Here is a 14,807-nt window from a genome sequence, read left to right on the forward strand (position 1 = left end):
AGGTTTAGAAATACAGGGGAACCTCAGTTCCCGAATGTCTTCATTGTCATACGTTTCGGTTCTCAAACGCCGAAACCCCGGAAGTAAATGCTTCCGTTTTCAAACTTTTTTTGGAACCCAAATGTGTGATGCGGCTTCCGCTGAGTGCAAGAAGCTCTTGCAACCAATGGGAATCCGCGCCTTGGTGGCTAATACCCCAGAGGACAGGATCACACTTCAAAATGACCTTAACAGATTAGACAACTGGACCAAAGCAAACAAGATGAATTTTAACAGGAGAAATGTAAAGTACTATACTTGGGTAAAAAAAATGAAAGGCACAAATACAGGATGGGTGACACCTGGCTTGAGAGCAGTACACGTGAAAAGGATCTAGGAGTCTTGGAAGACCACAAACTTGACATGAGTCAACAGTGTGATGCAGCAGCTAAAAAAGCCAATGCAATTCTGGGCTGCATCAATAGGAGTATAGCATCTAGATCAAGGGAAGTAATAGTACCACTGTATTCCGCTCTGGTCAGACTTCACCTGGAATACTGTGTCCAGTTCTGGGCACCACAGTTCAAGAAGGATACTGACAAGCTGGAACATGTCCAGAGGAGGGCAACCAAAATGGTCAAAGGCCTGGAAACGATGCCTTATGAGGAACGGCTTAGGGAGCTGGGTATGTTTAGCCTGGAGAAGAAAAGGTTAAGGGGTGATATGATAGCCATGTTCAAATATATAAAAGGATGTCATATAGAAGAGGGTGAAAGGTTGTTTTCTGCTCCTCCAGAAAGTGGACACGGAGCAATGGATTCAAGCTACAAGAAAGAAGATTCCACCTAAACATTAGGAAGAACTTCCTGACAGTAAGAGCTGTTCGACAGTGGAATTTGCTGCCAAGGAGTGTGGTCTTCTTCTTTGGAGGTCTTTAAGCGGAGGCTTAAAGGAATCTGTCAGGAATGCTTTGGTGGTGTTTCCTGCTTGGTAGGGGGTTGGACTGGATGGCCCTTGTGGTCTCTTCCAACTCAATGATTCTATGATCCAATTGGTAAACCATAGTTACCGTGTTTCTCATAAAATAAGACACACCTAGAAAATAAGCCATGGCAGGATTTTCCTGGGTTGAAAAAAATATAAGACATACCCCAAAAATAAGCCATAGTGGTGGGAGCAGGTCTGGATGGCGCAATGGAAGAGGAAATGCCTCTCAGGGCCAGGAACCGGATGCTGCTGCCCCTCCAAAATGCCCAGCAGCGTGCCCCGCACCGAGCGGGAGGTGGGACGCAGCAAGAGCCGCAGAGCGCGCCGCTCCAAGCGCCGACCGGGCGGCGGGACGCAGCAAGAGCCGCAGTGTGCGCCATGCCAAGCCCAGACCTGGTGGCGGGACGCGGCAAGAGCCGCAGTGCGCACCACTCCGAGCGCCGACCCAGTGGCGGGATCCGGCAAGAGCCGCAGCGTGCGCCGCGTGGAGCTCCGACCCAGCGGCGGGACCCGGCAAGAGCCGCAGCGCACGCCGCGTGGAGCCCGGACCAGACGCGACCCAGCAGCGTGCCCTGCTGAAGCGCTGACAAAGCGCCCAGCAGCGCAGCAGCCAGTTCCGGGCGCCGAGCCGCTACAGGAAGAGAAGGTAATTTTTTAAAAAAAAATAAGACACCTCCGAAAATAAGCCATAGGCTTATTTTCATGAGTAAAATAAATATAAGATGGTGTCTTATTTTATGAGAAACACGGTAACAGCTTACCATGGACACACAAATGGCTAATTTACTAATTGTGGTTTGTTTGAGTGAGAAACAACCAAACCATGATCTCTGCTCCAGGTATAATACTAAGCTGGGGGTCGTGGTTTGCTGTTTCCACCCATGCTAAAGGAGAAGAAAAGCAAGAGTGAGCCCTGCGTTCACGGTTAACCATAAGCTATGGCTTTCTGTGACTTGTGAACTAGGCCACTGGATGCACTGAATATATGGACCTCTTGCCAGAAAATTAAATATTTAGTTGCAGTTAAAAATGTTAACAGTGAAAGTGGCTTAAATTACTTTTTCAATAATAAAACTGCACCCAAAGAAGTCTGGAAAGAGAAACATGATAAACTGCTAGTGATGTTTAAGGTTTTGTTTTAATAGCTGGCTGTTTTATTGTTTTAGCAGAATATGAATATTCTGAGCATCTTTTTATAACCAACTGATCTTTGACAATAAATTACCAAAAGGCTTACTTCTTAAAGACGATGTTTAAAAACTGAATGCACACAGGATTGCTGGGAAGCAGCTGGTGGGTTAGTGTAATAGTCATCTTCACAGTTTCATCCCTCCGGGTTACACAAGACAGTTCTGTAACCTAAACAGGGATCAGTGGAATATATGAGTTATGTGGTTTCTCTTCAGACTACATCTTCTCATTTCTATATACTGCAAAAGGATTGTACTCAGAATATTGTAGACCCTGGGATGAGCTAGGAAACTAATGGCTGAAGTCTCATGCCTAGCTTGCTTTTCTTTTAAATATGCATACTAAAGCCTCCGAGTTCTCTTCATAACTGAAAGGAAAGCGGCTATCACACACCAGACAGCTTCTACAACCAATGAACAGCAGGAAGTCTACAGATTGTCAAGGCCTGGTATAAATGTAGGAGCCTTATCCAGAGAGGATATGGCTATCAATGGCTTCTAGGCATGAAGGCTATGCTACCTCCAGAATCAGAGATGCAAGTAGGGAGACTGCTCATGACCTGTTGGAGGCATCTGGTTGGCCAATGTGAAAACACGATGCTCGACTAAATGGGCCTTTGGTCTGATGTAACAGGACATGTCTTATGTTTTATGACGGGGCAGTTACACCAATCAGGGAAATAAAATTATTGATTTTCATTATTTGAAATAAATGAATCTCGGGACAGGCAGATAATTTTACTAATGAAAGACTTTCCCAGAGTTTTATTATTTTTGCAAGCCATTCATGCTTTGGAGGGGCTAATAAAGAGTTTCCAGGGTGTGACATAAACCAGATTGGAAGTTATAAGCAAGTTTGAAGTTACTTTATACATTTTTATGGGGGAATTCCAGAGCCTCTATCTTTCACACAACTTCTGCTTTTTTCACACACAAGCAGCAACATGCTAAATGAACAAAACAAAAAAATGAAGAGGAGGCATCTGGGAGGAGGAAAGCCCACCTCAGGCAACACCATGGAGGAGGTCATTTTCCAACAGGCCATCTAGCAAGTCATACCTTTCCTCTCAGCCCAGCCATGATTAGAACTACTGAGGAAGAAGAGGGCAAAAATGCTGATACTGGATCTGAATAGTATCGGAACAGAGAAAAGGTGAAAGGATGAAGAAGAGAAGACAGTAGGCAAAAGTGAGGGAATGCAAGTGAGAAGGGGAGATTGGATGACCACCTGTCATGTATGATCTAGTTGAGATTTCTGCATTACTCTTCATTTTTCTGAGCAACCAGGGATGAGGGGAGCTGGTCACAGCAGGAGGGGGAGACTCCCTGGCTTCTTCAGCAGCCAGCCTCCACTCTGTCTCTGGTTCTGGACTGCTCTCTGCCACAGACTCTTCCTGCTCTTTAGCTTCTGACACCTCCTCCTCCCAATCTTGTCCTTCTGACTGCTTATCATTGTCTCACCACCAATCCCCTGGCTCTGAGTCTTTTCCCCCTGGGGGTTCACTTGGGGGGTTCGCCAGCTGGTGCCTCTCACCAAGCCTTGGCATCCAGCTAGTCCATGACACCCTTGTTAGTGCAGTACAGCATCCCCAATAGGTGGGCATCCAACCACTGCTTAAAAATCTGTAAGCAATGGGAGTCCACCACCTTCTAAGGCAGTCTCTGTTCCATTGTCAGAGGAGCTCATACCATTAGGAAGTTCTTGTGATTTGAACCCACGGTTTTAGGTCCTATCCTCTGGAGCAACACAAACCAAATTTGTTCCATCATCTACAAGACAACTCTTACAATATTTGAAGGCTAACATATAGCCTATTAAGCAACTCTTTCCCAAACAAAATATATCAGAATGTTGGCTCCTGCATATTTTAATGATGCACACGATCTTACCTTATTCTCCAGTTTCTCTGTTAGAAACAGAGATGCACCATCAAATACTTTGGTTTTCCCCTGAAGTTCAGCATGGCCATACAACAGCGCAGTCCGCAAACGTCTCGACACCAGCTCTGGCATAAATTCTACATGATACTGATAAAGCTGCCATTCCCTTGGCAAGCCTAAACTAAACAGGTTGGTAACAAGTTTCACAGGAATTCCACTTGAGCCTGAAATAGACAAACTTGTTAAAAATTCACTTTGCATGAACAAATATGTATTCTTGATTCTTTTCAATGTGCTGCTTGCCTTGGTTGGGTAAAACTTTTCTCCAGGCAAGGACAGACCTAAACTACAAATCACTCCTACTGTACCAATGAAGATATACTTGCAGCTGCCATAACAATGTAGTGTTTAGCATACAGAGCCACACAACAGGGGCTAAATATGTGACTGCCTTTCTATTTGAATGTTATATAAATTTACCTTAAGACTATAGGCCTGGTTCACACATAACACTAAGACATAACCAAGTCAATACACAAGCATAATATAATAATAATTTTTTTTATTTATACCCTGACCTCCCTGGCCAGAACCAGGCTCAGGGCGGCTAACACCAATAAAATTACAATAAAACGTAAAATAAAAACAGTTAATTAAAATACGGGTTAAAATACAATTTAAAATGCAGCCTCATTTTACTAGTAGCCCATAAATCGAAACCATAAAGGGAGAGAAACATAAGGGTCAGACTGAGTCCAAACCAAAGGCCAGGCGGAACAGCTCTGTCTTGCAGGCCCTGCTGAAAGATGTCAAATCCCGCAGGGCCCTGGTCTCTTGTGACAGAGCGTTCCACCAAGTCGGGGTCAGTACTGAAAAGGCCCTGGCTCTAGTTAAGACCAATCCAACCACCTTCCGGATCGGGACCTCCAAAGTGTTATTTGTGGACCTTAAGGTCCTCTGCGGGGTATACCAGGAGAGGCGGTCCCGTAGGTACAAGGGTCCTAGGCCACATAGGGCTTTAAAGGTCAAAACCAGCACCTTAAACCTGACCCTGTACTCCACCAGGAGCCAGTGCAGCTGGTAAAGCACTGGATGAATGTGGTCCTGCGGCAAGGACCCCATAAGGAGCCTCGCCGCGGCATTCTGCACCCGCTGGAGTTTCTGGGTCAGCTTCAAGGGCAGCCCCGTGTAGAGCGAGTTACAATAATCAAGCCTGCAGGTACACACAGTAAAAAAAAAAAGAATCGCAATTTTGTTCTGCCCCACCCTCCAGTCCTACTGCTGTCACCCTACTCAGAGAAGCCATGGTTTCTCTTTGCGTCACAGGCAAACCTTGGTTTGTCTCCCCTGAACAAACAACAAATCTTGGCTACAGCTTATGACTTGTCTGAAGCGAGACAAATCACACACCATAGATGACTGTGGGTAGCGCAGCAGCAGCAGAGCTGGTAGGGGGAGTGAAATGGACATCATTTTTACTGTGTCTGCATGTTCATGCTTAGTGCTATATGCAAACTGGGACAAAGAGTGTATACAATGCCTATGCTATGTATTTGGCATGCACTCAGCATAGCTGCCAAGTTTTCCCTTTTCTCACGAGGAAGCCTATTCAGCATAAGGGAAAATCCCTTAAAAAAAGGGATAACTTGGCAGCTATGGCACTCAGTTGTGAAGGCTGTATGAGATTAGCTCTGGTTCTCTTCAATGTTGTGATGCCCGTTCAACTTTCTTCCGACTCCCCAGGCATGAATGTGCCAAATTAATTAACAACCCAAAGCTTGACAGAATAACACAATATAAAAAGTAGACACACCTGAACTAGGGATCAGAGAAATCCTCTGAAAATGGACTTATTAAGCAGATTTCCTTCTGTCTCCCCATTTACACCCCACTTTGAGAGGGGCCATCTTTTGTATTTATGGTACCACGACTGCTGTTTTCACTACACATTTTTTGTGTGCATTCCTCATCTCACAGCAGGTGGCGCTGTGGGTTAAACCACAGAGCCTAGGGCTTGCCGATCAGAAGGTCGGCAGTTCGAATCCCTGCGACGGGGTGAGCTCCCGTTGCTCGGTCCCTGCTCCTGCCAACCTAGCAGTTCAAAAGCACGTCAAGAGGGCAAGTAAATAAATAGGTACCACTACAGCGGGAAGGTAAACGTTTCCGTGCGCTGCTCTGGTTTGCCAGAAGCGGCTTTGTCATGCTGGCCACATGACCTGGAAGCTGTACACCGGCTCCCTCGGCCAATAACGCGAAATGAGCGCCACAACCCCAGAGTTGGTCATGACTGGATCTAATGGTCAAGGGTCCCTTTACCTTTACAATCTGTTTACTCAGCTGAATTTTAGCAAACCTTTTGCCAAGGTACAAATTCGCTGTTCTGGCTGTTTTACAAATTGGTCTAGTGCATGGGTGGGCAACCAGTGGTCCACATAAATGATGTGGTTAAAGCCCCTCCCACCACCAGTGGCCTGCCAGCTCCCAATACACTATTCTGGTCGTGGCAGTGGCTGCAGCAGCATCACTGGGGGAAGATGTGTGCAGAGTCAAGCAGCCTTTGTCATGCCCTACAAGTGGCTTCAGTGTGGATGCAACCAAGTTTGCTTGGAAAGAGCAATTCATATTTTCCAGTGTAAAGCAGACAAGAAGAGCCTGTGGCTAGACCATGAGACACAAGAGAGAAACAAGAGAGAAAAATAAAAATAAAGAGAGAGCAAGAGATTGGTTATTTGGTGGCTTTGTGCCTTCTCTCTTTCTGTAACTGAGCACACAACTCCAACTTTTTCTTAAAGCACACACAATCACTTCCCAATGGCAAGGCTATGCACAGGCAACTCTATTCTCTCCCATAACACGGCAACTGGAATATTGCTGCAGCTTGGCTGCTACAGTGCTAGGAAAGCTCAGGGCAAAGGCCATGTTGCTGTAGTAGGATGGCTACTTCCAGATGAAAATCCCTTTCCGGACAAAGATACCTGTTTTAGAATCTTTTACATGTTTTATTGTCTCCCTGGTATTTACTCCCATGTCTTGAAAGTTGCAACGGATCCTTCCCCCTCTGTCCATCACTTTATACCCAGAACTTCCGACAGAGAAGCCATCTAGAAGACAAAGCAAACATAAAATCAAAGAGAATGAGGAAAAACTCACCATGAACATCATTTAACTATCAACAAAATGTAAAAAATGAAGAAGTATGGTGAGCTTTTCCAGGAACAGCATATCAATACAAGGGTTCTGTTATGCACCCAAATATTATTATTTATTTATTTATTTATACCCTGCCCATCTGGCTGGGCTTCCCCCGCCACTCTGGGCGGCTTCTAACAAATACCAAAATACATTAAAATATCACAGATTAAAAACTTCCCTAAACAGGGCTGCCTTTAGGTGTTTCCTAAATGTCAGGTACTGTAGTTGTTTATCTCCTTGGAAGGCCGTTCCACAGGGGGGCGCCACTACCGAGAAGGCCCTCTGCCTGGTTCCCTGTAGCTTTGCTTCTCGCAGTGAGGGAACCGCCAGAAGGCCCTCGGCGCTGGATCTCAGTGTCCAGGCTGAACAATGGGGGTGGAGACGCTCCTTCAGGTATATAGGACCGAGGCCGTTTAGGGCTTTAAAGGTCAGCACCAACACTTTGAATTGTGCTCGGAAATGTGTTATTGGATTAGGGGTGGGAGTCTAATGTCATATTTGGGTCCCCTGTGGTTTTATAACTGTGCGGTGTATTCTGTAATAGGAAAAAATGGTTTAATGAACCTCTGGTTCGAATTAATGGCTTAATTACCATAGAAACTACTAGTTAGCGATCTTTCCAGAAGAAGTGAGGTCTTTCCACCCCTACCTGGTTGGAGGTGATGCCATCCTAGGTAAAAGAGAACAGTAGGCTAGGGATTGTAAGGTGGGAGCTGGGAAGGCAGAGCAAGGCTTGACTTACTCTCTGTTCCGAAACTAAAGTTATAGCTCTGGGAATCCCCCTAAAAAGCTAATGGGGGAGTAAGGTACCGGTATGTTAGAGTGTCAACGCTGAGCCCCCTTCGCTCTTATGTTCAGCCTCTACATCTATATGTGAATAAAACTATGTATCATGAAGGCACCACCGTCTTCAGTAAACTTCATTCCAAGAAAACCAAACCTGGAATATGTACCTACACCCCTAAAATCTCTACTTCAAAACTGAAGTGTGTACAACAATATTTTCCTTTGGAAAATGATTGATCTTAGAGCAAGGCCTCTCCAGATGACCTGAAGGGAAGGGTGAAGTGGTCTGTGTGGGAGAGGGTGCTCTCTCAGATATGCCATGTAAAGTTTTAAAAGCAAAAGTTTTATGTTGTGAACTACCCTGTGATGTATAGATGGAGGTGGTATACAAATTTAATAAACAAACAAACAAACAAACAATTACCAGCACTTTGAACACCTTATCATGCTCTGGAGAGAAAGATGAGTTAACAATAGTCACTACTAAATAGTGATTTAAGCCAAACACTTACATTTAGGGGGGCTGTTCCCAGATCTTGTATCAGAAGTTTCTTTCTGCAAAGCAAAAGAATCCCCACTCCCAGAGCAACTCTGTGAAGTAGAAATGGCAGAAGAGAGTGGCACAAAGGTAGCAAATATCATTTAAAAATACTTTGCATAAAAGTAATTTATTTTAAAGAAAAACAAACAATTCCCTACTGATATGTAGTAGACTAGAATTGTAGAGATGTTTGTTCATCAGAACAATTGAATGCTTCAATGGGGACTTACTTGTGGTCCACCAGATATTGCTGTACCCCAGCTCCCATCAGCCCCAGCCAGCATGGTCCATGGTCAGGCATGATGGAAGCTGTAGCCCAGCATCTAGAGAGGCAGATTCCCTACCCTGGGTACAACCAACAAGTAAAGAACAGACTCCTTTAAATATATAGTATAATACAATCCATGTTATGAGGGTCTATATCCTAAGAAGTGGGCTAGAAAGCTATTAAAGAAGAAAGTGTTTAATTTCATTTATTAAAACTTTCAGTTATTAAATTAAAAACAATACCTGTCACTGATATAGTGCTTTACGTTTTAATCAATAATCCTTACAACAGACCTGTTAAGGCCGGTCTGCGTCACTTTCTGTATTGCAGATGGGAGGTTGAGAGAGTTGAACAGATTACCAAAGCCTTAAGGCTTCCTCTTGAGTTGACGGAACTTGGTGACAGAAGCAACATTTAGGGTTTCTCTTTAATGCGGCAGCTAGACTGGTGACTGGGAGCGGCCGCCAAGACCACATAACACCGGTCTTGAAAGATCTACATTGGCTCCCAGTACGTTTCCGAGCACAATTCAAAGTGTTGATGCTTACATTTAAAGCCCTAAATGGCCTCTGTCCAGTATACCTGAAGGAGCGTCTCCACCTCCATCATTCTGCCCGGACACTGAGGTCCAGCACCAAAGGCCTCTTGGCGGTTCCCTCGTTGCGAGATGCCAAGTTGCAGGGAACTAGGCAGAGGGCCTTCTCGGTGGTGGTGCCTGCCCTGTGGAACGCCCTCCCAACAGATGTCAAAGAGGAAAACAACTACCAGACTTTTAGAAGACATCTGAAGGCAGCCCTGTTCAGGGAGGCTTTTAATGTTTAATAGATTATTGTGTTTTATTTTTCTGTTGGAAGCCGCCCAGAGTGGCTGGGGAAACCGAGCCAGATGGGCGGGGTATAAATAATAATAATAATAATAATTATTTTTTAAGGTTTCCAGACTCAAAAGAGAGCAGGGCAATTAAAGGCACAGAAGTCCTGTCCTCTATTGAGTCTGGCAACCCTAGCAACATTTGGAAGATTAGAAATAAATATACTGCACAAAATGTGGTTAGGTATTCTGGGGTGTACCTAATGGTGTATAGCCCAGGCCCATAATCTGATTCTTTTGTATGTTTCACCTTGTAAACTTTATAGAAAGTTCTGTGTTTTAATTTGTATATTGTTTGCTTGTTTGGGAAGCATAACATTGGTTTCCCTATTTTGCAATAACCATTGGTTACAAGACAACAAACAATAATGACTAAGGTTTGGGAGCAATAGCCCACCACTTTCCCTCAAAAGATTAGAATTTGTGGAGATGGTCCAAGATATTTTGGTGCCTAAAACAGAAAGTTATATGGTTGTTGGCATCGATCTGTCTCAGGAGACAATGGAGGAGTGTGCCTTTGGGGCTGAGGTCAAACTGTTGGAAGGTTGCAGCACATGCTGTGGCTGCAGAGACCGACAGAGAAGAGACAAGTTTTGTTGCAGTTGGGGCAGATGAAGAAGGCAACTTTGCTGGCATTGACTAGTACCCCAAAATCGGCTGCATGTGGTGAGCCTCCACACCCTGCTTAAGTAGGGACATTTCTGAGACTTGAGTGAATACTCTCCCCCCAAAAAAACCCAACAACAACAAATCAGTCACAGAATTCACCTACATACCGGTTGCAGGGAGCCAGGTTGTCCAACCGTAAGTTCTTCTTCAGAAAGGATTTGCCCTCTGGCTTTTACTCGAGCCCGCCCAGTCATCTCTGCAGATTTAAGCTGCTGAAATAAAGAAAATGATACAGAGAAATCCAAACATTTCAAATGAGTGCTATCCAACCAGGTCAAGTTTGACTAGATTGCCCCCGGGATCCCTTCCAACTCTACAGTTCTATGATTCTAACTTCCGCTGTATGAAACTACCCGTACACTTAAGTCATTTTAAGAGGTTTCACCCATATTCCCCAACTCTCAGAGGTTCTGTGAGTGGGTGGTTATATGGGACAGGGTTATTTCTGCATTTATTGCATTTACATCCCATCTTTTTTCCAAAGAGATCAAGGTGAAGTACAGTGGTACCTTGGTTTTCGAACATAGAATCATAGAATTGGAAGGGACCACAAGAGCCATCCAGTCCAACCCCCTGCCGGAAGACCATTCGACTTCCGAAACATTAAAAAACTGAAGCATGGATTTCCAGAAGCATTTAAGTCCTGAAAACTCAATACAGAAGCCACGTGGCATGTTCAGCTTCCAAAAGGCATTTGAAAACTGAATTAGGTACTTCCGGGTTTTCGGTGTTTGAAAGCCAAAACCTTCAACTTGTGAGACGTTCGAAAACCGAGGTACCACTGTACATGGTACTCTCTTTCCTTGTTTAATCCTCACAACCACCCTGTGAGGTAGGTTAGACTGCGAGGCAACAACTGGCCCAAGGCGAGTTTCATGGCCATGGGGATTTTAATCCTGGAGCAGTATCTTTATGAAATGGCGGCCATGGATTGGACAGGGACAAATGTGATCTTCCTCTCCCCACCCACCCCAATGGCTGGCATGTAAAGAGGTTATAGCCCTTTGTTAAAATTTACTACTTTCTTATACTGCCCTTCATCCAGGACCATGTAAAATACAGCATTATAGATAACAAAAGTAGCTAAAAAACACTGAATGCAACATCAGCAACAAAACTAAAAGACAAAAAAGTTACTAAGTCTTCTGAGGGATTGCAGAGATTAAAATGTCTGGATATTGTGGGGGGTTTTTTAAAAAACGCCATAATGCTGATTGAAAACAAAGATGGGGGGGGGGGGAAGAGCCAAGATTTAGGGAAACCGAGCCTTGGAGCCGGCGGGAATCTGAATTAGGGGGGGGGGAGCTACTCAACGGCTAGGGTTGAGGAGACGCGGGTTCAAATCGCCCCTTTGCCCACGGGGTGGGGGCGACCTTGGGCCAGTCGCACCCAACGCTCCTTAAAGGAAACCCTAATATAAAATACGTGAGGGTATATTCTTATTCTTCTTATTTGCTTAAACCAGTACCGACCCCTTCAGGAGGTCACAGGAGGTGACACCTGGAAGCGGGAGCTCAACGCCTCCTCTCCTCCTTTCCCGCCTTCCCGCCTCGTACTGAAAGCTGAGGTGCTTCGCTCCCCAAACCCCTGCTCCCCTCCCCCTCACCGCGCACGTGCCTCAGCGCGAAGCCTCGCGACCACCAACCGCCCGCCAACGCCGAGCCCCTCGCGCGCCCGCGCGCGCGCCCGCCACGCCCACCAACCCCTGCCGGCGTCCTCGCGCGCGCCGCTCCTCGTTTAAGTTTCTGCCGGCAGGGGGCGGTGCGGGGAGGAGGGGGGGAAGCGAGCTTGCACCGTATATTCCGAATAAATTAATTTTCTGTTGCTGGAAATTGTGGGTAAGATATACAGGGGTGGCGGGGCAGGAGGAAACTTGGAGATTTTATTTTATTTTAATTTCCCAATCAGGTGGTTTCTTCGGGTGATAAAGGTAATTTGCAATGAGCACAAGCGCGCGCAAAAATCCCGTTGTGTTTTTCCTCCTCTGCCCGAGGCCGTCGCTGGGAGTCACGCACGCAAATCCCGGACAGCTTGCAAATAAGACATGTTTCTGCTCTGCTCCTGTTCATCCAGTTCATAAGCCGTGTCATGCTTATGATAATATTTTATTTCTCTTGTTAATTATGCTGCTTTAAATGTGCATTTTATATTTGACTTCACTTAGCAATGTTTTCTTTTGAAATGCTTTAAGATTTTTTTTGTTAACTTTATGTTAAATATGTATTCAGTAGTTAACCTTTGTAATGTTTTCTTTTGAAATCTTTATGATAATGTTTTAGTTTTCTGTTAATTACATTGCCTTGACTGTATATACAGTATTTGACTTTCTTCAGATGGTTTTATCTAGGTTTTATTGATTTAATATGCTGTAAAATTAAATAAAATCAAATCTGGGGTTTGTGTGTGGGGGTTCTCCCCCCCAAGATATATATAAGACTTGGTTTTTGTTTTTGTTTTTTAAAGCACTTAAAAACCCCTCAAGGCATTTTGCAAAAATAAAAAAATGATAAAATAATCGGGGGGGGGGGGGGGCGGACAAAACCAAGTACAGTACTGTATTTGAAAAATTCAAAAAAATAATTAAAATCAATGATAAACTTAAAACACAGGTTTGTATTGCATGCATCTGGTTAGACTTGCCTAAGCAAAAGTGTTTTTAAGCAGGCACTGGAAAATGCATCCATAAAATAAACAGGAACAGTCTCAGGTGATAACAATTCATTCAGATCCTTTGTGGGGCCGGATTTAGGTTTGATGAGGCCCTAACCTACTGAAGGTAATGGGGCCCTTTATATGTCCAGCTGTACTTTATCAACAACAAATTGTCACTGGTTTTTGTGTTGAATATATGCTATATGGACCTAATAGGTATCTAAAGCCATTTGCACATAACAAAATATGTATTTTATCAAAGTAATTGTTGAACTTACCTTATATTTTGGAAATGTACACCCAGTTTTTTTCCTTTACTTTTTTTTTGGGGGGGGACCCAAGAGAGTGGGGCCCTAAGCTATAGCTGGTTTAACTTTACTGTATGTAAATCCGGCACTGATCCTTTGCAGAGGCCAGTTGGAGCAGGCTGAGAGGTGGTTGATTCCTCCTCTCCGGTTATTTTATTGATGCACAGCAAATCTTCACTCACCCCCTTCTTCCCTGGTGGTGGTGGGGGACATTTTGTGGTTCGTCTCGGGTGCCAGAATGTCTTGGGCCGACCCTGCGGTTAACCACAAGCTGTAGTTGAACTGTCTCCTATGGTTTGCAGCTTACGGTTTAGATACCACCCCATATAGGCAGATAGATGATATGTGATGCATTAAAACAGTGACACTCTGCAGTTGAGGTTCACTTTCCACATTCAGCAGAAACACAAAGCATCCATTCTTTTGCTGCGTTTGCATTTTTCTGTAGCATCTGTTATAATGTAGTGGATTTATCTGACCGTTCTCGATCACTCCGGCAGGCAGCAGATGGGCACAACAGATCGCGTGGGTGTGACTTATGAGGCTTGCGGAGGAACAAGTGAACTGAAATGCCATCAGGCCTGATTCTGGAATATTGGCTGGTGCCCAAGGACGTCCCTCTCAAAGCAACACGTGGAGAATAATCTTCCCAAGGTGAAGATAAAGTAGCACACTGCTCTAGCAGTCAAAGGGTGCAGCTTGATTATGCAATCACTTTACTGCGGCTGGGTGCTGATATTCAGGAGGTACTGTATATACCTTATAAGCTGACTTTTTCAGCACATTTTTTGGTGCTGAAAAAGCCCCGCCCCCACACCCCGGCTTATACTCGAGTGAGGTGGGCGGCAGTAGAGGGACAAGCGGCGAGAAAGGAGCCCTTTCTCGCCGCTGGTCCCGCTGCCGCCGCCTGTAATGACAGACAGGGCTGTCTTTAGCAGATGCGGCGCCGGGGTGCAAATATCCACCCAGGGCCCCCAAATTACCACATAGTGTTGGGGTGGCCATAGCTGCGCACTGCCAACCATCTGGGGGGAGGGCACGACTCCCTCATGCTGCTGCGGTAGAGTGATCCCCGCAGAGGCTTGGGAGTGAAGTTGCACCCCTCCCAAGCCTCTGTGGGAGGAGAGCGCAGCTTCCCTCCCAAGTCTCCTCGGGAGGAGAGCGATCCCTTGGGAGGATTAGGAGGGAAGCTGCGTGCCCGCCCCCCTTGTGGTTGGCAGGGTGCAGCTGGTGGGTGTGCAGGGAAGGGGGAGGCCGCCAGCAAAGCCACGCAGCTCCCCTACTTGCTGGGGCGCCCCTGAGAGGCCGGCGCCCTGGTGTGATGCACCACTAAGCCCTATGGATAAGACAGCTCTGAGGGCAGGCACAGGAGCTGCAGTTGGGAGGGGTGCTGCGCTGCGCCTCTCCGAACCGCAGCTCCTATGCCTGCTCTTGCAAGCAGGGGAGGAACGAGCATCCTGAAAGGGCTGCTTTCGGGCTGCTCC

General features: G+C 45.6%; 1 protein-coding gene across 4 annotated transcripts in view; it reads right to left on the reverse strand.

Annotated features, from left to right (window-relative positions):
• Positions 1-12,070, reverse strand: part of PIWIL4 (piwi like RNA-mediated gene silencing 4) — a 33,878-nt gene extending 21,808 nt beyond the window's left edge. For 2 of the 4 annotated variants that reach the window (XM_088668395.1, XM_035115476.3), the window contains exons 1-6: positions 11,836-11,920; positions 10,471-10,575; positions 8,528-8,606; positions 7,013-7,138; positions 4,047-4,261; positions 2,204-2,325 (exon numbers count right to left, since the gene is read on the reverse strand). In XM_088668395.1, the coding sequence (XP_088524521.1) occupies positions 2,204-2,325; positions 4,047-4,261; positions 7,013-7,138; positions 8,528-8,606; positions 10,471-10,557 (629 nt within the window). In that variant the 5' untranslated portion in view covers positions 10,558-10,575; positions 11,836-11,920. Of the gene's footprint in view, positions 1-2,203; positions 2,326-4,046; positions 4,262-7,012; positions 7,139-8,527; positions 8,607-10,470; positions 10,576-11,835; positions 11,921-11,969 lie in introns of those variants that run through there. The other 2 variants (XM_088668392.1, XM_088668393.1) reach the window with 2 other exon arrangements.
• Positions 12,071-14,807: the final 2,737 nt, after the last annotated feature.

The sequence above is a fragment of the Zootoca vivipara genome, chromosome 4, assembly GCF_965207765.1.
Source record: "Zootoca vivipara chromosome 4, rZooViv2.hap1.1, whole genome shotgun sequence".
Lineage (NCBI taxonomy): Eukaryota > Metazoa > Chordata > Lepidosauria > Squamata > Lacertidae > Zootoca > Zootoca vivipara.